Source organism: Pteropus medius, unplaced genomic scaffold, assembly GCF_902729225.1.
Source record: "Pteropus medius unplaced genomic scaffold, Ma_sr-lr_union100, whole genome shotgun sequence".
NCBI classification, from domain to species: domain Eukaryota; kingdom Metazoa; phylum Chordata; class Mammalia; order Chiroptera; family Pteropodidae; genus Pteropus; species Pteropus medius.
Window position 1 is genome coordinate 47,788,873 of NW_024340849.1, and position 23,708 is coordinate 47,812,580.

The 23,708-nt window shown below is 39.8% G+C and overlaps 1 protein-coding gene across 1 annotated transcript in view; it reads left to right on the forward strand.

Annotated features, from left to right (window-relative positions):
• Nucleotides 1-21,944, forward strand: part of RAB31 (RAB31, member RAS oncogene family) — a 115,617-nt gene extending 93,673 nt beyond the window's left edge. The window contains exons 6-7 of the mRNA XM_039845898.1: nt 5,521-5,630; nt 18,438-21,944. Coding sequence (XP_039701832.1) covers nt 5,521-5,630; nt 18,438-18,535 — 208 coding nt within the window. The 3' untranslated portion in view covers nt 18,536-21,944. The remainder of the gene's footprint in view (nt 1-5,520; nt 5,631-18,437) is intronic.
• Nucleotides 21,945-23,708: the final 1,764 nt, after the last annotated feature.

The following is a 23,708-nucleotide window of genomic DNA, read 5'->3' on the forward strand; positions in this document are numbered from 1 at the left end:
CAGCAAGTTCCCAGACTGGCCACCCACATGTAAAGGCTGTAGCTTCAGGTGTGAGGGAGGGAGGAATGAGACATGAAGTCTTGTCCTGATAAGGTGCTGGGTTTTATCCTGAGACAATCGGAAGACATATTCATCTATCAAGACGTGAATATATGATAGATTTGCAGTAGGCGTGTCGATAGTAGATCGTCGGAGGCTGGAGGACCAGTTAAAACCATGTTTAGTTTTTGTTTTGGGGAGGCAGCATTAGTCATGCTCAGAAACTGAGTTATCTTTGCCAGCAATTTATTTAGCACAGGTTCGCTGTGGGAATTAGAATTTAACAAGCCAACAGCATACAGGATATCTCTTAATAGGGCAAATAAGGAAATAACATGCTCTAAATAAATGCCAGATTAATCATAGTATTGTTCTAGGCAAGGAGAGATGAAGTAATAAAGTCCAAATTCAATATGAAGTGTGCCTTTTTTATGAGGAGGCACTTGGGAGAGTCCGTGACCAACTGACTAAGTTCCAGATTTCCAGTGCAAAAACAAAACTGCTCTGTTGCTAGAGCATGTTGCTGGGGAATGAAGCCACCTGTGTTGGTCAGTGGGCTGATCTCTTTCTCGGGGCTCTTGTGCCATCACCACTGTCTACGAGGAGTGCCTTGCCAAGACAGGAACGAGTGCTCCACATCAGATAGTGCTCACAGACTCTCAGTACCCACAGTCTAGATGTCCCCTTGCCACAGTTGCTTCTCTACATGTTCTTATTGATAAGCAGAAGCTCCTCAGCAGCTGGTTGCTAACTGCTTATCAGCAGCAACAGATGTAGAATGAAGACATCTTGATAAGACTTACTTCATTCTTATATCAAAGAAACTTTTTTTTGGTCATAAAACAACTTCACTTCAGTCATAAACAAGTACATTTGAAATAATATTAAACCAGTATACAACAAGGCAACTGCAGAAACCTTTGTAATGGAGAGGAACTGAATTCAGGCGCAGGCAGGGCCGGCTGCCAGGGAGGTCGGGCTGTATTACTGGGCACAGAGGGGTAAGAGAGGGGAAGCACTTAGACATCTCCATGGTTTCTGGCTTGGGAAGTAGCAGGTTTATGGGAAGAGTGGCTGATCTGCGGTGAAGGCAGTTATCAGGCTGTGACAAGTTACATTTAAGTCCATATGCTGTTCAGTAGTGAAGACCAGCAATCAGCTAACTCAACAGGTAGATGTGTCTAGATATAGACGTGAAAGAGCCCACTGAACCTGTAACACATGTCATGCACAGGTGAGTCCATAAAATGCTCTACTGTGCAGTGTTCACCATTGGGGGTGGTCACCCCTCCCTACTCCTGACTGGTACTACTTTTGCTCCTCATGACTCAGCTCTTGACTCCGACCCTGACTCTTGTCTCTTCTTCTTGTCCTTTGAAGTCAGTGTCTCCCTGCCAAGGACTGTAGCCTCTCCTGTGGTCTCCAGCTTTCCCACTTCTCATGTCCTTTGTGACTCCTGTTGGCTCCAGAGGGAATCCAGCCCTGGCCCTGAGTTCTACCTTCCGTCCCGACCACTCGGCCTCCTTGTAGTTGGCTAGTCCCTGCTGCATCGAGGGGGCTGGGACTTCAGATAGTCCAGTAAGAACCCCTTAGTAGTGCTGACATTTAAGGGTCAGGCAGAATATGATCAACTCCTGAAAGAGAGGGAAGGAACAGCAATGAGAGGAGCGTGGGGCTTTGTTGGTGAGGGGAGTTGCGTGGTGGGGGCAAGAAACCCAAGTCTGTACTTTCTGGCTAGTTTGCAGTAACACTTCTGGGTGATTTCTGTGAGTCCTGACTTTCTGTACATAGTTTAGTCTAGAAAGTCTAAATATAATCTTTCCCATCAAAATTGACTGTGTTTATCCCTTGGCAAGTTTCAGTTTACCTGTTTCAATGTCTAGTATAGTGTCCAGCATATGGCAGACACTTGATAAACAGTTGTTGAAAATAGTGAACAAAAGTCACTGGATGTCATAGTCTCGTGTAATCATAATTGCGGAGGCCAGTGATGGCAGCCTTCCAGCCCTGAGGTTCTTCTGTGCAGCGGGCCTCTCCTGAAATGCAGCTGGAGTTCCCAAGTTGCTATTTTACATGTCTGCAAGAAGCTCTGAGGAAGTATGTCCTCACCTTTCTAAGACGCTTCTTTCAGACCGTAATTGCTCTGTTTGTTCTAACAACAGTTTTCCGATACCAACTGGGTATTCTGCAATTCAATTAAATTCTGATGCTAGCTACCCTGAATTAGTGTAGACCCAATAAATTAAGGACTCAGTCCCACAAGACTGCACCCCCCAACTTCAGATGCCAGCCACAAGTCTTGGGTATCCCCAAGTTACTCTCACTTCTGCCTGAAAGACTGAAAATTTTGGGGGTTCCCATAACCCTCTACCCCCTCTGGTTTGATAATTCACTAGAATGGATTCATAGAACTCAGGAAAACATTAGACTTATGATTATAGTTTTTCTATAAAGGTGTAAGTCAGGGCCAGCCAGATGGAAGATCTCTGCATATGGCAAGGTTTGTGGGCAGGGGCATGGAGCTTCGATGCCCTCTGTGGACATGCCGCTTTCCCAGCACCTCCAGGTGTTCACTAACCCAAGGCTCTCCAAACCTGTGTTGAAGAGTGTTTCTTGAGGCTGCATTACTTAGTCATGATTCATTAAATCTCCAGCACCACTCCTTCCCCAAAGGTTGGGGGATGGGCTGAAAGTTCTAACACTGTAGTCCTGTGGTTGGTTCCTCAGGTGACCAGCCCCCATCCTGAAACTATCTAGAGGCCCCTCCCTATCAGAAACTTGGGTGTGGTCTAATGGGGCTCATGATGAATAAAGAAGACACATCTATCAGTCAGGAAACTCCATGAGTTTTAGGACCTCTGTGCCAAGAACCAGGGACCAAGACCGAATGCATATTTCTTATTATACCATGGTAATGGAAATGTATTTTGGCAGACACATGTGGTCGGTCTTTCTAATCTCACCCAGTTCATATTAGAGGGACTTTCACTGGCCTTCCAGACTCTTAAGAGTAGAAACCTGTTCTTCAGGAGGATAGGATACACCCTTCCCCTGCCTCCACTCCCAACTCCAGCGTATTACAGTTTGAGGATATTTTGAATCCATATATTCTTTGTCTATAAAGATTGAAAGAATGGCCTCTGGATGTGAGTGTCAGCTCGGTGGCTGTGTTGTCAAGGCCAATGGGAGCAAACTGGGGGCCTTGGGTTTGACCCTGCCTTCACCCCAATCACTCTCTCATCTTGGGCAAATCATTTATCAAGCAGTACTTGTTTCTAAACTTTGGAGAAGTCTGAGGACACGTTTTTCTTATCCCTCCATTTGAAGGTACACCATTGTAGACTGTGAGATAATTAGCCTGTCCTGGTTTACTGTTGTCCTTAGCATGGATATTTTGGATTGTGTTGTAACTTCGTTCTTACCTTGATCTTGCCAAAACCTGTTCTCCTCTTTGTCCCACAATGAGACTGATGAGAGAGGAACTAAGGAATTGTGTAAGTGTGTGTGTGTAACCTTCCCTCACCTGAGGGGTCTCTGAAGCTTCTTTGATTGCCAGATGCACCCCCACCCCCAGGTAGAGATGAGTAGGCCACAGCCTGTTTTATTTGTCCTACATTTAGGCAGAGTTGAGCCCCACCCTTCTATTTCTGGTTTGACAAAGACTGCTAAGAAGAAATTTAAAAATGGGGGTAACATGTCAGACGGAACTTAGAAAACCTCTTTTCTGGAATATTTCAAATGTAAAATGTATTGCCACCAAAAAACTTAAGATTTTTTTAATACCTGCAAGAGGCCTGTGGCTTGTCTGTTAGAAACAATGAGGAGAGTAGTTTTAGGAGTATAATTTTTTTCCAGTATCTCTTTGGTAAGAAAGACTCTGGAAGTATAGATTCCAGCTGACACAGCTCAGGAGACCTCTCTCCTCTGGCGTGGAATCCTGGGACCTCTGGCTTTAATATGGTAGGCTCTAGTTAGGCCCTTTTCCAACTAGTACCTGAAAGTCCTCTCATATGATGTGGGATACATAAAGAATTTAAATGCCAAGGTGGAATTTTCCCCATAGCTTTATAAACTAGTTGTAGCCATTTATGAGGAATTTGGAGTGGGTGGAAGAAAGAGAAGGAGATGGGGAAATGGAGGGAGTCTCTTCTCTCCCTGCTCCCAGTTTTGATTTTCTGCTTTCCTTCCTTTCTTTTCCTGTAGCCCTCCTAGTTTATCATTGTGTTCTCTGCCACCTACAGCATTAGAGTAGCTTTCAAATTCTCCTCTCTGCCCTCCTTTAGTTCATTTTGTGCACTATGATTTCCTAGAATGTAGAGCTTACCCTGTCACTGTTTTTCATTGGTCACTGGGTGCTTTCCTGCCCATCTGCCACGATTCCTGCTGGACCCTCTCTCTGACACCATATCATCCACCATTACACTCAAGACCGTGTTGGGTACAGAATCAGCTTTCGATACCCTCTGAGGATGAGGGAGCTTCCCTACCATGGGCTTTGTCAGGCTGTTGTATCATAATTCTCATCTGTGTTCTCTCTACCTGGCATGGCTACACTTTAGGTGACCTCCTCCAAGGCATTTTCTTGGCTTCCACTGTCAAAATGCATCGCTTTCTACCCCTCTACTCTGGAAGCACTTTACTGATAACTTTATTATCCACATATTGCAGATGTTACAATGTTGTGAATTAGAGTGACTATGGACGCTTTTGTCTTTGCTTTCAAATTTAGATTCAAGACGGTGGGGACTAGGGGACTGGCATACAATAGCTGTTAAATGAATATTTGTTGACTAAATGAATAAACTTTTAGAGAATAGGAACTGTGGCTTTCTAATCTTTGGATCTACCGTAATATCTTTACATTAAAAGTAAATCAATAAATGTCTTTTAAAATGTTCATTTAAATACAACTCATGTCCTAAAACTTTTGTAGGAACAGCTTTTTAGAGATCACAGTCTAAATATGTCATACCGTATTGTAGCTATTAGAGCTCTATCCATGTTCATTTCCAAACTTTCAAATCGTGTCACATAGTTCATCTGATTTGTCAAAGATGATATATGGAAAGTCTTATAGAAACATGTGCACAAACACGCATGTGCACACACACATAATTTTTAAAAAATACTTTTCTTCACTATTATGGGGAAAATATTTGAAATCAACCCTAACTCTGAAAGCTGAAAGGTATACTGCCATACTCATAATGATTTTTCCTACTGTTCTGGGATTCTTTCCTTATGTGGGACCAGGACAGTAGTTTATTGATGCACATCTTGTCTCTGCTATGCCAGAGACCAGGTTTTAAACTTTAAAATTCTCATCCATACTAGGTTTTCAATAATTGCTGAGCAATGGAGTTGGTATCCTACAGGAAAATAAAAGAGCTGTTTCCACATGAGCTTTTGTTTGGTCTGTTGGGGTTATTTATATTTTACAAATGAGTATTCATTTCTGTCTGGGTTTGACCTCTTTTCCAGGGAGGTTCCCTTGAAGGATGCAAAGGAATATGCTGAATCCATAGGTGCCATTGTGGTTGAAACAAGTGCAAAAAATGCTATTAATATTGAAGAGCTCTTTCAAGGAATCAGTAAGTACCTGAAAGTGTGTTTTTAGCTTTGCTTACATTATAATGCCTCTGACAGTCAAAGGATGAAATCATAAAGCTCTAAAGTAGAGCTTTTCCTCTGTGTGAATTTGATGTGATGCATCTGAAACCTATGAGCATGTGGTTGTCAATACTGGCCTATATTATGTCTCTCAATTCTAGATTTTCATAATTCTGTGCTTTAACCTGGCAGTTCTGTGTTTTATGATCCAAAATGAAGTAATTTGCAAAACAAAATTATTTCAATTAGAAAATTATGTATTCTAGACATAATTCATGGTTATTCCTCGTGAATAACCTTTATGCAAGAGCATTTATATGCAGGGGTGGAAAAATTAATTTTCCTTCTACTCTTCTAAAATCTTCTGGCTAGACTAATAATCAAATTGACATGAGACAAATTAATGAAAAAAATGACCAGATTTGTTACGTATGCATATACGGGGCTTCATAAGAATAGGGGACCCAGAGACAGATCTGGCAATTGAGGCTTACATGCCATCTTGAGCTAAGGAGAAGGGGAAGTTGTAGTTTGGAACTACAAAGGACAGGAGGGCAATTCACATGGAAATGGAAAAGCAAATGTTTGGTAGAAAAATGTTTGTTGGGCCATCTTTAACAATGGGACACAGAGTGGACTTTAATCAAACAGACCTTGTTAGGTTCCCTTCTGTCTATCACATACTAGTTCATATTAAACTATAGTTATCTATGATGATAGCTCCCTTCCTGGAGCAGGTCCTCTATCTAAATTCTTTTAGGCACTTTGGGGGAAGGTCAAAGTTTCTTCCTGAGTCTTTCTTTTCTTAAAAATAATCAATCAATAGCCCAAAAGGCATGTTTTGGGGTGGCAAATTCTGCTTTCCCTTGTATGTTAGTATGTTGAGGGGAAGAGAAATAAAATAGAAGTTATAGAAAACTGAAGCCACCCCTTAAACCGAATGACTCTAGGCAAATGAAATAAGAGAACCTTCTAGTATTTTCTTTTGCCCAATGATTGCCAACAAAAACAGTGTCTCCATCCCATGTGACCTGAAATTGGGAATTGGATGGAGAGTCAATATGTAAAGATTTTCCTCTTTTCTGATCGGCTAGTTAATGGAAGGTGATGGCTCCCTTTTTCATCTCCAGTTCTGGGCAATAGTACGCTTCTCTTTCTTTATGCTGCTTCCCCATGAATAACCTTTATTCAAGAGCTGTTTGCCAGCTGATGGCCAGATCTTGCCTTCATAACCTTTCTGGTAATTATTTTCTGTTCTGAGTCCCTTCAGAGAGTGACCTGCTGAGAGCTGTCTTAGGAAACTGTGTCCTGAGACATCTTTGGAGTGTAATTGGGGACTTTGCAAGAAGTATGTGTTCAGTGAGGTGCGGAGACTCAAAGTCCTGGGGCAGTCACCTTAGGAAAAGTTGAACTGAACAGTTGTCAGTTCTTGTCAAACATCTTGGCTCCAGATAGTTCCAGGAGGGAATTCCAGAAGGGAAACTGATAGTGTGATCTCGCTGAGGTCATTCTTGGCGATGCTCTCAAAGTCAGAGGGGCCATCACTTCCCAGAACAGATTTGATTTCCTTTTAACTGGTTCATTACTTCAGACTCTGAGAACCCACAGCAGGGAATGTTCTGTTTTGTTTCTTTTGGCTTGATGGGGAATTCACTGGAGATGGGGAACTCTGACGGTTACTTGAGCGATAAAGAAATGCACAGAAGAATGCAGCTAAGCCCTGCACAGCCTGGGCCCCCTTGTTCGCTGGGTCTACACCACCTTTCCTTTCTGCCTCCTTCAGAAAGATTCGTTTTCCTGTCATTTCACGCTCTCAGCAGAATAGTATTCTCCAAGCTCATTGACCAGAGTGGTTGAACTCTAGAGTGCTGGGCTGTGATTTTATGTTGGAAACCCCTTATTCCCAGATGCCAGTTCCCTCCCGAAAATGGCTGTGGGCGCAGCGCTCTGCTGTGAAGAAACTGCTCAGCTGTGCTCTGTAGCTGTATAACTCTGGGTGACATCTGAACTTGAACTCATTCCATTAACCTCATATTTCCTCAAATTAAGCTCATTCTTTTCTGTTGGCAGTTGGCTTTCCTGGTAGGTTAGGCTGATTGTACAGCTATTAAATATTTGTTTCCGCTAATGATTTAATAAGTAAAGTTAGATAGCTCCTGAGGACTGTGACAGCCCCGCCTTTCCTTTCTGCAGCTCCTTGTGTTTTCTAGAGCCCTCTCCCCCACATAAGCCTCTGAAAGGTTGACAGTGCAGACTGCAGGGCCCTGCAAGGAAACACAGTACTCTGCATACCTGAAATTTAACTTGAGGTTTCTGCATGAGCTAGGAGACTTTCTGAGGTTTATGCAATTCATTATTAAAATAAAAAATGAAATAAGGACCTCAAAGAAGAAAACAACCTAAGCAGGAAGAATTCATATCTCAGCTTGAAAGATATTTCTTTGAATGGTCCAGCCAGTATAAATTCCTTCAGGCATACATGAGGTCTTTGTGGCTCAAAGGGATGGGGACTTTGAATAAGGAATTCCTGAGATTCTAGTGGTCTGTTCATTTAAGAGAAAACAAGTCTTTTACTTAAAGCACTGGGTGATTATGGCTTCAAATAATTAATTTCTATAGAAGCCGTACAATACTTGTATCACTTTATCTTCCATGCCAAATAAACAACTGTTTGTTTCTGTTTTATTATACTTCGTTCGGTTGTAAGTTCCTTAGCAAAGAAGCCTGTAAATATCCAGCTTGGGGCAGGATCTCTCTCCACATACATACTGTAAGCGCTGGAGCCTTCCCAGCCTCTTTACGCCTTCAGGTGAATTTCTTCAGAATGGGATGTTGTAGCCTAACCACAGAATAAAAGCCCTTTTAAAAAGGTGTGCTTAAGTAAAATTCATTCATATTGACTTGGATGAAGAGACAAATGTTTCTCTTTTACATTCTCAGAGTGTTCATAAACCAGAAATGAGTCAACTGTGTTTTCTGAACATGAGTTAATATGCTTTCTAACTGGAAATGTTTACCAAAATGTTATCTATTTTCAAAGACTGGTGTTACCCTGGAAATGATTTAGGCTCTGGCCTGTTTGGAATGGTTTGTGCACAGGCCCCATGTAGCGCAGTGTCCTCTAGGAGCCCTTTTGTAAATCACATTTTTGATCCTACTTTACCCCACTGCCTGGAGCTAATTCTCTTCCATGTATTTCTACCCAGCATTGTTCATTTTTCTTTCTTGGATTTTTATACCTTTGAACATTAAAAGTTTCCTCTTTGAGTTGTAATATAAGAAGAATTCTTGGCCAAGAAAATTGTTACACATTTGAGTTTTTAAATTGGCGCAAAAAAACACAATGAATATTCTGCTGCTGTTTATTCATTACAGTGTTAGAAATCAAAACCCCAAATCCTGTTATTCTTCCTTATGAAACTACTCTCTCAGCTTGTGTCTGTAATTGTAACTTGAAAGGCAGGGTACAGAGCCCGAATGTCAGCCTTTGCTCCTCAACAGGCTTTGCCTTTATTCTCTCCTTCGTCCATTTGCCTTCTTTGTGTGATGCTCCTTCCTTCCTCCCTGCAAACCTTAATTCCTTCAAGGTCCAGTCCAAATCTCTCTCTTCGTGAAGTCTTTATCTGCCCCAGCTCTCACTGGTGGTGCCTGCCTTTAATTTGAGGTCTCTTGCATCCGAATATGACATTTGAACATATTCTCCATTTAAAAAATTCTCCACGTGTTTCAGGTATCTGTCTATTCTTCTGGCGAGACTGTAAGTTCTCTGGGAGCAGATCTTATTTCATCATATTCCCCATAAAGCTGAGACTAGTAAATAGGATAGTGCCAAATTCAGTGTTTTGAATTTGGACCTTCGACCTCATTCCATGGGGTTCCAGGAGATATTATTTCAGTGGGTTCACTAGATCAAGTGAAATGTGCTCACTTTTCTATAGGGACATGAGTTTGCATAGCAGCCACTTGGACAGGCCTAGTGTCTCTTCTTTCATTTAATCAACCAATGTATCCTGTGCCCTTTTGTGGGCCAAGTGTTATGCTAGACACCAGGGGCATCACGGTGAACAAAACAAACTGACAGTTGAGTGGGGAGAGACAGGCTGTGGGCATAGGGTCAAATATACGTATAATTACACATTGTATAAATGCTGTGAATCAAAGGAACAAAGACTCTGGGGAAAGTGATGGGTGGGGATTTTAGATTGAGTGGGAAGATCTCCCCAAGGAAATGATTTTAAGCTGGAAAAATGAGAAGAGGACAGTTGGGCAAAGAGCTCAGGAAGGGCTTGTCAGGCTAAGTGAACACCATGAGCTGAGTTCCTGAGGCAGGAAGTGGTGTGGTACATTTAAGGAAGAGAAAGGAAACTGGAAGGCTGCAGGGTGGGGGTTCAGGACAGTGGTGGGAGGTGAGCTTAGAGACTGAGCCACATCCTTGCTTGACCTTGTAATGGGAAGGAGGGAGTGATACTCCAAATGCAGCTAGAAGCTCTTCAGGTGGTTTAAGCATACATGTGGCTTATCTAGTTTACACTGACCAAAAGATTATACCATTCGAGACTGTATTGGGAGGAGAAATGCTTGGAAAGGGCTCACTCAATTAGGATGCTGTTTTAGTAATCTAAGAGAGTGGTGGTGGCTTGGACTAGAGTAGAGAGAATTTGTTGTGAATTTCAGAAATGTTGAAAGAACCAATAACACTGTGTAGTGGGTGGAAAATGAGGAGGGAGAGAGAGAGAGAGTGATACCAAGACACACTCCCAGGGTTCCCCTTCCTGCAGTGGGGAAGACTGGGACTGGATTCATTATGAGCCTGGCAGGCTGCATTCTGGAGTGTGAGGAACACAAATTTTGGTTTGTGGATTTTAATTATTCAACTCAAATACTTTTTTTTTTTAAACTCTCCCTGAGGGCTAAAAGAGATGGGGCTGCAGGCTCACCAGAAGAATGTCTGGATTGGGGTGAGACCTCAGCCAGACAGCTGTGCTTTTGCTCCAGTGAATTTGAATTTCGACTGTTGAGAAGAGCACACCAGGCTTTCTCCCGAAAATCATACCTAGAGACATTGTAGACATTGAATTAGGTTTATTGTTTGTTTCTTGTTAGTTTGAGAACAGGGTGAGAAATATTTGGCTTTTTAAAATGAATATAATTAGAGATACAGGCATATTGATTTGGAAAGATTAGAATAAGACGTTAATATGAAGGAGAAGAAGCTAAGACTTGTGGGCAGTAATCATGTCTTGTTCTGTAATCATTTGTTGCACAGAGTGTTAGGCATTTTCAGTCCACTGTATTTTTGTAATTTCTTAGGTTGTTACATTTGGTTTGGAGCAGGTTAAAGAAACTTAAAAAAAAAAAAGTTTGCAAATTTTATAATAGTATAGCAAGCTGTCACATGAAGGCAAATTTAGCTGTTAAAAGATAAGGAAAGGACAAAGACAAAGCCTGTCCACTTTCTTATCACCAAAAAAGTTAATTTAGCAAATGCAATAAATAAAAGGAGATGCCTGGGAAATAATGTCATTTCAAATATGTATAAATTGGATATCAAAAGCCCTGAACATATATATCTTTGATCCCAGAGATTATAAAGAAGAAATTGATCAGCTGTGCAAAATGTAGCAATGTTTAAGATATAGCAAGCTCTTTTTCTGTGCCATTGTTGCTGTTGCTTAAATATATTTTAGCTCATTAATGCATCATTTATCCTATGAAACAGGCACTACTATCATTCCTAGTTTATATGTGAGGAAATTGGGGCATGGAGAGGTAACTTGCTCTAGGGCACATAGCTACTTAAGTGAGAAGGGCCAGTTTCAGAACGTAGGCAGTCAGGCTCCTGAGTCCTTGCTCTCAACTCCTAGTCCATATCACTTCTCATTGCAAATGGCAGCTTAAACGATAACGTTATTCATGATAGTGAAAAATAGGAATGACTTAACTGTCTGAAAGTTAGGAAATAGTTTTTTAAAAATTCTGATACACAAATATAAACCAGTGATTAAAAACAATATTGTAAATCTGCATTTACTGACATAAAAAGATAAATTGTCAAGTATGAAGCGAAAGTTAGAGTGGTTTGTATTATATGCTGATTTCATAAATTATGAACCATATAATATATAATAGTAAACAATATATTCTTCTGGGTAAAGATTTGAAAGATACATGATGTTAAAGTGCTGACAATGGTGGTTTCAGGGTGGCGACATCTCAGAGAACTTAAAAAAAAAAAGACTTTATTCTGGAAAATTTTAGATATACATACCAGTAAACCAAGTAATACAGTAAACCATCATGAACTTATAACCAAGCTGGTTTCATCTCTACCTCACACTCCCCCGCACTCCTTGCCTGTATTATTTTGAAGAAAACCCCAGACATTTCATCTGTAAATATTTTCAGTATGTAACTTTTTTACATAACAATTACATTGTCATATTAATAATCATAATGCTATTATATTAATATCAAATATTCAGTGATCACAGTTTTTCAAATAGCTCATAATTGTCATAAATAGTTTTTTTGCTTGCATTTTATATTGTAATCCAATTGTTGGAATCAGTGTGCAAATAAGTTACACACATAGTGATTAGTTGATATGTCTTTTAAGCCTCTCTTAAGCAGGAGGTTCCCTCTCCATCTTTCTTTCTTTATTTCCCTCAAGAAATTTCTTTATTCAAGAAATTAGAGCAGTTGTCCCACAGAGTTTAACGTATAGATTTTGCTGAGTTCCCTTTTATCACTGAGTGGTATTCCATTGCATGCGTAAACCACAATTTGTTAATCCATTCACCTAACATTTGGGTCGTTTTTAGTTTTTGGCAGTTACAAGTAAGATTGCTCTGAGCATTCATATATAAGTTTTGTGTGGGTGGAATGCCTGGCCTACCTGGTAGGTAATGTTTAACGTTTTAACAGGCTGCCAAACTGTTTTCTGAAGTGGTGTTAGCATTTTACATTCCCACCACCAATGTAGGAGAGCTCCAATTGCTCCACATCCTTGCCAACACTTGGTATGGTCAGTTGATAAAATTGTAACCGTTCCAATAGGAATGTGGTGGTATCTCCTTGTGGTTTTAATGTACCTCTTCTTAATAACTAAAAATGTTCACTGTCTTTTTGTTTGCTTATTTGCAATCCTTGTGTCTTCTTTGGTGAAGTGTCTGTTCAAATTTAGGCCATTTTGCATCGAGTTGTCTGTCTTCTTATTGTTGAGTTCTAAAGATTATTTATATATTTGGATACATACTCTTTATCAGGTATTTGCTTTTCAAATGTTTTTCCCCAGGCTGTGGCTTGTCTTTTCATTTGCTTAACAGTGTCTTTGGAAGAGCAGAAATTTTTAATTTTGATGAAGTCTAGTTTGTTAGGGTTTTTTTTGTGGCTTATGTTTTTTGTGTTTTATGATTTTTAAATATTAAAATAAAAAATTAAAGGCATATATCCATACAGTAGAATATTACTCAGCGATGAAAAACAAATGAGCTATCAGGCCACAAAAAGACATGGAAGAACCTTAAATGCATATTACTAAGTGAAAGAAGCCAATTCGAAAAGATTGATTCAATGTTTGATTCCTTCTGTATGACGTTCTGGAAAAGGCAAAGCTATGGAGAGAGTACGAAGGTCAGTGGTTGCCAAGGACTTGGATGGGGAAGGAGGGATTAATAGGTGAAGCATAGAAGAGTTTTAGGGCAGTGAAGCTATTCTGTTTGATACTGTAATGGCAGATACATGTTATTGTACATTTATCAAAATCCATAGACTGTACAGCACTGAGTTAACCCTAAAGTAAACTATGAACTTTAATTAATGATAATCATCAATAATGGCTCATCGATTATAATAAATGTTCTATACTAATGCAAGATGTTAAGAAAAGAGAAATTGGAGATGAGGGGGAGGAGTACATGGGAACTCTCCATACTTTATGTTCAGTTTTTTTCTGTAAACCTAAAACTGCTCCCCCGCAAAAAAAATAGTGTATTAATTTGAAAAAAAATAAAAGGAGGCGGGCGAGATGCCTTTGAATAATAAGGAAGCTGAATGATTTTAGAAGTCACTCAAGCCCTCCATGTTGAAGACATTTGCCATTTTGCACTATCAGCCAATGGAGACCTTCCCCCTTAATTTTCTCTCTGTTGGCACATCACCTTCTTTCAGCCCCCTAGACTTTTAATTTTTTTAAATTCTTCTCTTCGCCTTTCTATATCTAATCAGTTGTCACATCTACCAGGTGTCTTCCTATAATTCTGTTTCCATCTTTGGTTTCTACTTCCCTCAACACCCAAATTAAGGCCCTCATTATCTCTGACCAGGACTTTCTGCAAGCCTTCTGACTAAATTCGCTTCTTGTCTCTTAAGCCATTCTGGTCCTATATAGAATGTTATCTCATTTCTCATGTCTAGACTCTGTATTCTAATATCCAAGTTCATCTAGTAATTCCAATATTGTCCTCTTACAAGGAGTTACAGGAAGTGACCTCAAATCATGGGTGTCTCCCCCTGCCCCCATTCTGTATTCTTAGGGCCATATTCCACGACTGTAAGCCACTACAATGTTCTGGAAAGACCCACTCTCTAAATGAAGAGGGTTGAAGGTCATTATCAAGAGTAAAAACTGTCAAATCCTAACAAACTTGGTTAATTTTCTGAATGATTCAGAAAATCAGGATCAAGAAATGGAAGTTAAACAGCAACTGCCAGCACCACTAACACTCGACAAAAGATAGGGAGCCAAGTAAATACTGGAACTGGAGTGAAAGGTGAGTATATAAACAGCGAAATGGTCAGGGAGGACTGTAAGCTCATGCAGGAAATGGCGGGTCTACCACACAAGGAAAACGAACAGCTGCAGCGAAGCATGCTAGATTATTTTTGTTGTGTGTAAAAGCATTACAGCCTCCAGAGCCATGATAAAATTTATAGACTTGGACTTTTTTTTTCCCACATACTGCATTCCTGAGGAACCATTTATAAAACCTGCTTTTTTTCTCGGCTGTCAACTTTCAGGAAAACTGAATTTCAAAAAACAGTCATAACTTTTCCCAAACAGAATCTTACACAATCCAAACCTTATTAAAATAAACACCCTGGCCTAAGATTTATACTCAAGAATGACTTGTTATGGAGATTGCATACTCGGAGGACATTTTGTAAGAGTGGAAACATGCCAACGATGCTTGGAGCCTTTTCATTTGTTTGTGTATACATATTTGTCCTGTTCTATGCCTCATGTAATTAATACTGATTCAACAGTGCTCCAAGGTGATCACCTTGATACAAAACACTGTGGCCATTTTCTGGAACTATTCTTTTGTCTAAGTACATTTAACTTTTATTCGGTAAGTTGGAAATCACTCAGACCACAAGATCCTGAGTGCTTGTGTTTTCACAGTGCTGTTTGTTTCCTTCTCTCTCTCTCTTTTTTTTTTCAGTTTTTATTGTTTATTGGAGTAACGTTGGTTAATACAATTATATAATTTTCAGATGTACATTATAATTTGACATCTATTATTGTGTGTTTACCGCCCAAAGTCCAGTTTCCTTCAGCTACCATATATTTGATCCCCTTACCCACTTCACTCTCCCCCTGCCCCCTGTTTTCTTCTCTTTTTAAGATGCTTGCCTCATTGTTATAACCCTGCTTTCCTCTCTCTCCCTTAAAGTGGAAGTACTTCCTTTCTTCTCACTGTTTGAAGTTGGAATGGGTGAGACACCTCCCAAGTCGAGTGTTCTGTAGAGGAACAGGGGCTTCAATCCTGGTAACTGAACCCTGAGTATCAACCATTGTGAGCCATTCTCCCCTTGCAAACTTCACCTGAGCAGTGCCCAGAACCATGACTCTTCATTGACACTAGTTCTTTCCACAGTAGTGATAGCCATATATCTATATTGTATAGTAGTCATCAAGTTACTTTCTCATCTTTTTATAGGTGAGGAAAGGAAATCTTGGAAGTATTGAGTAACTTGACCAAGTTCATGTAACTGGAATACTGACTCTCAGATTTCAAAATTTTTTCTGTCGGATGAGCAAAATGAAGTCTGAGAAAATTGCAGTAATTCTGATTTTTGAGAAATGTTTTGTCCTAGTAAGTGAGATTTTGAATATGCTGGAGATAAACAGAACCTGGTGCCTCTAAGAAGCCAGATTCAACAACTGTTTCAAAAACACTGATAACAGTTTAAAGTGAATAAGAGGGGAGTCTCCTTGAGGCATGACTCAGGTCTTAATCTTGCATCTCAAACATTGTCTTATTGTCTTGCTTATTGTCTGCTTAGAGAAGTGAGGGGTGGGAAAGAGGAAGGGAGAAGGGGAGAGCAAGGAGGGGTGCTGATGGACTGCCCTAGCATTCCCGTTTTGTTTTTGTATGCTCCTTGTTTTCAGATTTTCACCCACTTTTGTGACTTTAATAAATATCTTATGTATAAAGTTTTTCTATATTTGGGATACTTATGTTAGAATTAACAACATAAGAATAGCATGAAGTCGATGTTAGTATAGATAGTGATTTTGATAATTGCCAAAAATACTGATCGGTAAAGTGCTTGTCTTAGTTAACTAGGGCAATAGCTTGCACCAAGCAGAATTATAATTTTGTCCAAAATTATTTCAGATGCAAAAGCAAAAGTTCCTATTGCAGTACCTAACACACTCGAGAGGCACCTAAAATATTATTATTTTAAGTAACTTAAATATTGATAAAACTTGAAACTATCATCCCTCCAAAACACATCACTTTCTTTCAAGGAGTAACACTTGACCAGTGAGATCTGACCTAGATAAGTCAGAATATGGGTAGTCACTGGGAACTTTTCCTCTCTTTATCACTTAAATTGACAAAGTAGGAGCATTTTGTTTACTTCCTTTTAATTCTGACTAATAAAAGAACACAGCCTGTCCAGAAGAGGAAAACACATACGTGTGCTCTCATTTGCTTTGGGATTAGGAGTGAACATTTTCGAGAATGGCCAGCAAAAGCTTTGTATAGTTTTGTTGGCCATATGAAATGGCAGAAGCAATAGCTGCAGAAATTATTACAATGTTCCCATCTGCTCCATAATCAGACGAAGAGTCATTAATTTTGAATTTTGGATAATTGCCAATGACCTTAATTGTTATGCTTGAGCTTTAGTGAATGGCCACACCACCCAGTCTACACAATGCATTGATATCTTTGAAATGAACTGTTTCTGCCCCTGTGGAAATGCACCTCTCTCAGGGCATTTTGACTCTTTACGGTCCTTAGGTAATATCCACTTGCACTAAAGGACTTTGTCTTTGGAACTATTTCCCTTCCCTTTCTAATTGCTGGTTACTTACTAAACTGATATGCTAATTAGCTGATTAAAAAATCCTTATTTTAGAGCTAGGTTTCATGCTTTTTTCTTAGGAGATAGAAAGGTAGCATAGAGAGCTAATGTGGTAGAGTGAAAAGAACACAGGCTTTGGAATCCATCAGAAAAATCAAGATGTAAGTTACAAAGAACCACCTGTGCCACTAATTATCAATGTGAGCTTCAGCACCTAACCTAAGTTCTCTGAGGCCTAGTACAATAGTGATGAAAACAGCCATCCACTAACTTCACGGGGTTAAATGTGGATAGTGCCTATGAAAAAAATTGGAAAATTTTGAGATTATAAACAAATATTTGTGATTTCCAGGTTCCATTGCCTTTTTAAAAAGGCAACATAACTTTAATAAGATAAAACTCACATATCTGATATTGACAACAATCCTGTATTATAAACTTCAAAGTTAATAAGTGACTAGCTCTTAATTGTTCCCATGACAAAAAAGAAATGATAATTATGTGACATCATAGGGGTGTAGGCTAATGCTATGGTAGTAAGCATATTGAAATATATAAATGTATCAAATCAACTGGTTGTATACACTTTAAACTTATATAATGTTATATGTCAATTGTATACCAATAACAATTAATTTTTAAAAACTCAAATACCATACATTTCACCCATTTAGAGTATACAATTCAATGGTTTTTCATCTAGTCACGGATATATACAACCATCATCCATTATCAGCTTAGTCAGCTTTAGAATCTCTATCACCTAAAAATGAAACCCCCACATCCTTTAGCTACCACCTCTCTGTCTCCCTGCATTGCATTTTAAATTCTTATTTTGTGTTTATTTACAGAGATGCTAGGATAATTTTTAAAATTAAGTAAAAATAAGATTACTTGTGGATGACATTAAAATAGTTTCCTGTGAAGAGTATCTCTCGGGACTTTTGTTAATGCTCTAAGTGCATTGGCAAGATGAGGGATGGGGAGCTAAGTGTTAATAAGTGATATTACGAGGAAGATTACAATTCCCAATCCAGTTCTATTTTAAGAAGCAGAAAAGATGAGTATGCACTGTTATTACTGAAGGCGGGGTGCTGCGGAGCAGCTCTTTCCAGTGCGACAGATCTGCGGAAAGGCTGGGGAAGAACAGTGGGCTGATGCTTGTGCCGAGAAGGTGGATGAGAACTTTCCCCTCTACTCAGAAGCAAGAGGTTCCAAATCCAAGGAAATCTGTATTATCAGGAAGCTGATTTTTCTTTTCCTTAACTTTCCAAACAAGGGTTTGACTTTATTCAGCAGAGCAACAAAGGAAGGAAGTAGAAAGGCGGGAAGGAGGGAGAGTTGCTCCTGGAGCCACTCCACTTTCCGTACAACACAACCGTTCCTGGAGCTGTTGAGGCTCGGTCTTAATCTGTGTGTGGTGTCCACTGGTAAAAAGGAACTCAGCTTTGGCCTTCTTTTTGTTCCAGGTCGCCAGATCCCACCCTTGGACCCCCATGAAAATGGAAACAATGGAGCAATGAAGCTTGGGAAGCAAGCTACGCAAGCCAGCCGGCGGTGCTGCTGACCAGGGGTCACGGCCCACTGTACTTGAAGAAGCCAGAGTCACCTCCCCATGCACTGCTGAAGGACCCCCTAATCTTAGTGGCCTGGCACCTCACTTAGAGAGAAGTGAGCACACTGGCTTGGCATCATGGAAGACCCACAGGGAACGGGGCAGGAAAAGTCCCCGGAAAAGGATTCGAGAAAACTCTGGAAAAATTCACCACGTCGCCTTTTGTGCATGAAATGCACACGGGAGGGAATGGATGTTAGGTAATAAGTATAGTTGAGTTTTTGTTAAACCTTAGAATATTCTCAATTTGCACAAAAATCTTACTGGTTTATTATGTGTGTGAGATTATAAAGTGGTGTTCCACTCTGATTTCCTGTGTTCCCTAGCCAAATTCCAGTAACTTCTTCAGTGCCATTGCCTCTGTTGACTAACCAGCCTTCACTGAAAGGTTAATTTAATTTTATTTAGTTTGCCTTTCACTGGAGCATAATTGGACCATCACTCAAGCTGTAGACTTGAGCTTTTATAAAAGTGGAGAAAGATGATGTATTAGAAACTGTTGCCAATATCTCCGACTCTTACTTGATGAACATTTTTCCAAGTTTTGATCATTATAGACAAACGAGCCCAATCTGGCTAAAAATATTGCATTTAATTTTGGGAGTGGGAGGCCTAGTTTGGAAGAGTCATTTAAAGTCACTGTATAAGCGGTGACAGATGTAGGACGTAAATATTATTCCAGAGACCATTTGGTATGCATCACCTCCACAGCAATAAATCCCTACTCTCTTAGAGAGGTTTTAATGCACAGAGTATTATTTTACTAAGAATTTGTGATAGTGTCACGTCTAAGGGGGAAATTAACTGGAGGACATTTAAGTCTATATCATAGGGCAAACTTCTAATAGCAGTTAATAACAGGTTACCGGAAAGCCAGCCAAGGGAAGTCCCAGCACCTTAAGATTCTAGACCTCTAACAGCGCAATCAGAGAAAGCATTTGAGGAGATGCCAAGCCTGGGGAGGCAGATCTTAGGGCTCATGAGGACTCCAACTTTGGGATGCCAATCAACTGGGACTAGGCTGTGATAAAACCTTCCTTTTCAGGTACCCTGTCTGCTCAGTTAATTAAAGATGTCTGACTGCAAAGGCAGTAAAGGGAGAAAAGGCATGAAGAGGAAGAAAAACTATTTCTATTCCAAATTCAAATCCTATTACCATTTTAATTTTCATAAAAACCTGGAAATCAAGAAGCAGTATGTGTGTGTGGGGGGGGTCCTATTAGGTCTTACATCGGGAGGTGATTCTTAAGATTTGGAATGGTGCCTTTTGTTGGGGTTAAGGAACTGTGACAGAATGGCCTCAGAAATGGTTAATCGTGCAGCATGGTCCAGCCGGTACCTTCTTTGCCATAAACGTTCAGGGGCTGAGAAACATTTATTGAAAATTTACAGTGTTAAAGCCAGCAGAGAGATCATCAGCTGATTAAAGACCTCAAACTTTGAGTAACTCATGTGAGCTGGTGCTTCATGTCTTGCCACGACTGTGCCCTCTTTGCTCTTCACATATAGTGACACCGAGTCCCAACAAAACGAAAGAGTCCTTGAGAGACCAGGGCCAAGTTTACACTTCTCTACGTGGACAGTAATCAAGAAAATAGATGGAAATCACAGATTAAGGTGTTTTTGTTTGTTGTTGTTGTTTTAACAAAAGAATACGGTGTCAATTTGATTTTCTTACTTACTGCTTTGCTCAGCTTGCAAGAGTAGTTTGACAACCTTAAAATTTGAAGGCTGGAAACACTTATATTTGGTTCAAGAGTCTGAGCTCTCCCAGACAAGTACCTCAAAAAATGTTAGCAAGTGGCATTTGGATGTCTTGGTAGAGCTTTTACAGGGGTTTTTAGGGTTATCTCCACATTGTTAACATTACTTGCTAACATGATTCTGCTTGCAGGCCAAGCAATTATCATGCCTTTACAAAGCTCAGAAATTTGGGATGAAAATTGAAATGACATTTTCCAGGTGACATGCAGGCTTATTTTGGAAGCTTTCCTCATCAAGCTGTCCCTGAGAACCTGGGTTTCTCTCTAGACAGCCTCTCAGGTTTCCTAGATAAGGTGGTATGCGTCCCAGTGGAGTTACACAGCTTTAGGCTGGATCTCTAGTGGTTCTGTCTTGTATAAAATGGCTGGTCTTATAAACATGTAGAGAACTACCCACGAATGAGCCCATGGTTTTATTTCAGAAGCACATGAGGGTGTGAAACCACTCTTTTCCCTTTCTGTATTGCTTTAACTATTCAAGCCAGTCAGATGACAGTGTATATAATTATTACTACTTGGAGCAACTGGTGAAAAGAGTGGATGGAACTTGGGCACACAAGCCTTCACTTAAACATGGGGTCTTCTCTGAAGACAGATGCTTCAGCCTTGTCCAGGCTTTCTTATCTTTCTTTATTCTGCCTTGAGATTACTTTCTGTTTGTTCTAACAATTGAAGTATAACCAAGTAATACTATGTAATGGCCTGGATATTACTTTTGCTCCAAAATGTCAAGTTGTTTCATGTGATGTAGCATCCTTCACATAATTTCACCAAATTTGCTCCTTTCCCTCTGTTTCCCCCCCCTTTCATGTGCAGTATATGTATATGTGTAAATATGATTTCATATTTGTTATGCCAACATATAATCCGTTTCACTGGCTGAGTTTGGCTCATGACTGTGTGTTATATAATATGGACATGGGTTCTTATTGGGATTATTTCCCAGTGGAAAGCCCTAAGATGGCAGTGGAGTCAGACATTTTATGTAGGTACATAATTGACTTGCCATTTTATAATTGAAAATGGTACACTAGTGTGTTGAATGTGATATTACCTTGTAGCCTATAGAAGATCGAAGACTTAAAACTAACCTTTAGCCAACAAAGAGCTGTGCCCCAATGAAATTTGAATTAATTTTCTGAAGGAGGTTTGGACGACTGAAATATTTCCTCTTAAGATAAAAGAATATGGCATGTGATGGCTACACTGAGCTCCTTTTAGGGGACTCCACTTCTCATTGCTCTGCAATGCTTGTAGTGAGTTGAATAATGAGCTGGCTTATGAAAGAAAGGACTCTGAGCTGTATTCAGACCTGTTAGGTATCGAGTTTACTCTTTTAATCATTATTGTTGGAACCAGACCCAGTGATCCAATGTCAGGGCTCTGTTGTGTAAACCGCTCCTTTCTCTCGTGTTTTTATAAAGGGCTTCTGTCTGGGCCGGACCCAGTTCTCACATATAGAAGATGCCACTGTAGACAGGACCTTTCTACATTGTATTCTGTAGTAAAGCATTGCCACAACATCGCCCAATTGTACCTGTTATTTTTGGTTTAACACACACTGATTCCTACTAATAAATATTTCAAGTTTTACCAAATTTGTCTTTTTCTTATTATAATGTTCAGTATGATATATTTTTTTTTAATTAGTCACCCTGGCATAAAGAATGGTGATTCCCCAGAGAAACTTGGGTACCTATACGTAAGAAGACACAGATAAAGATGTTCGCCGGCACTGTGCAATAGCAAAACATTGTCTTCCCCTAAGGAAACCAATAAATAAAATGTGGAATGGCGACATGATGAAAACAATAGGGTAATTAAAATTAATGCAAGCTCTATCATGCATCAGCATATATCTCAAAAAAAGTGGAATGCAGGGCTACCGTACTGCACAGCCCCCAGGGAGCCACTCTCACAGTGGTCTGTGAATGGAGTCCTCAGGAGCTGTGTGGTCTACAGCTTGAGCAACAGAGCTGTGGCCCTGGCTGAGTGAATAAAACAAGTTGAAGAAGTGCAAAAGCATACAAACTTATACAAAGCAATAACGTAAGTTGTTTATCAGCGTGAAAATAAAGGAAGAATTAAAAGGAAAAACATCAGCTTCATGATGGCGCTTACCTCTGGGGAAGGAGGGAAGTAAACAGGATCAGGGAGGAGAACAGAGGCCATTTAACTATAAGTAATTTTTATTTATTTCATGATGTAAAAATCTGAAGCCAATATGAAATGATAGCATTTGGAAATTCCAAAGTTTCATTAGTTTATATTTTGCTGTATTCATTTTTTTTCAAAGAGGATGTGGAAACAGACAAGGATTATTAGGCTGACTTCTTAAATATGCTAGAAGGATTTCATAAGTATAACCTGCCAACTTAATGTACTCAGTAAATTTTACGAGTTTTACTTATTCCCATCCCTTCATCATCTCAGCTCCCCACCTGCTCACCAACACACACATCCAATCTCATATGCACTTGTGGATCTTATTGCTTTCTATGAGAGCTTTGTTCGATGCATAGATGAACGAGGGGAAAGGGATATGATGAAGGAAGAAAGCAGTGCCTTATGTTCTCAGCAATTGAGTCATACCCAGAGCACATGCTGGGAAGCTGTTTTCCATATATAATCAAAAATTAAATGAAACACAAAACCTCACCGTCACCAAGAGACCCAGTGTTCTGGTCGTGTAATAAAACAAGCCTTTCGTTTGCATTTACTAAGGAGTGGTTACCTATGTATGGCAACTTGGGGAACACTTCCTATTTAGTTAAGGATCTAAGCGCAAGGCCTGCTGGTTGGGAGAGGAGGGAGACCTCACTCTAATCCTATGAGCATCTGTTTCCAGGAATGTCTTCTCTAAAGTTTTGAGACACACTGCAGCAACGTGTAGTTCAACAGGCTGCTTGTACAGATAAGAAGCTATCTTCTCCTCTCCATTCCAGTGTTTATTTAAAAACCAAACAGATAATGCCAAGCATAGGCAGGTATTCTGAAAATGGGCGCTCTCATACGTTCTGGTCGGAGTATAAATTGGTACAAGCTTTCTCGAAAGTGATTTGACAATTGAATATTTAGAACATTTGAAAAGATCATATCCTACGACCCACCAATCCTATTTTTCTATTTCTAGGAATTAATTTAAGTGTATGTGCGTGCGTGTATATATATTATACATATATATGTATATGTATGTATTATACATAATGTACACATCTATTGCTGCATAACACATTTATCCAAAATTTAGTGGCTTAATAAATACGTATTATCTTATGATTTATATGGGCAGGAATTTGGGAAAGGCTTAGCTGGATGGTTCTGACTTGGGGTCTCTAATAGGCTGAATGGAGATGTCACCT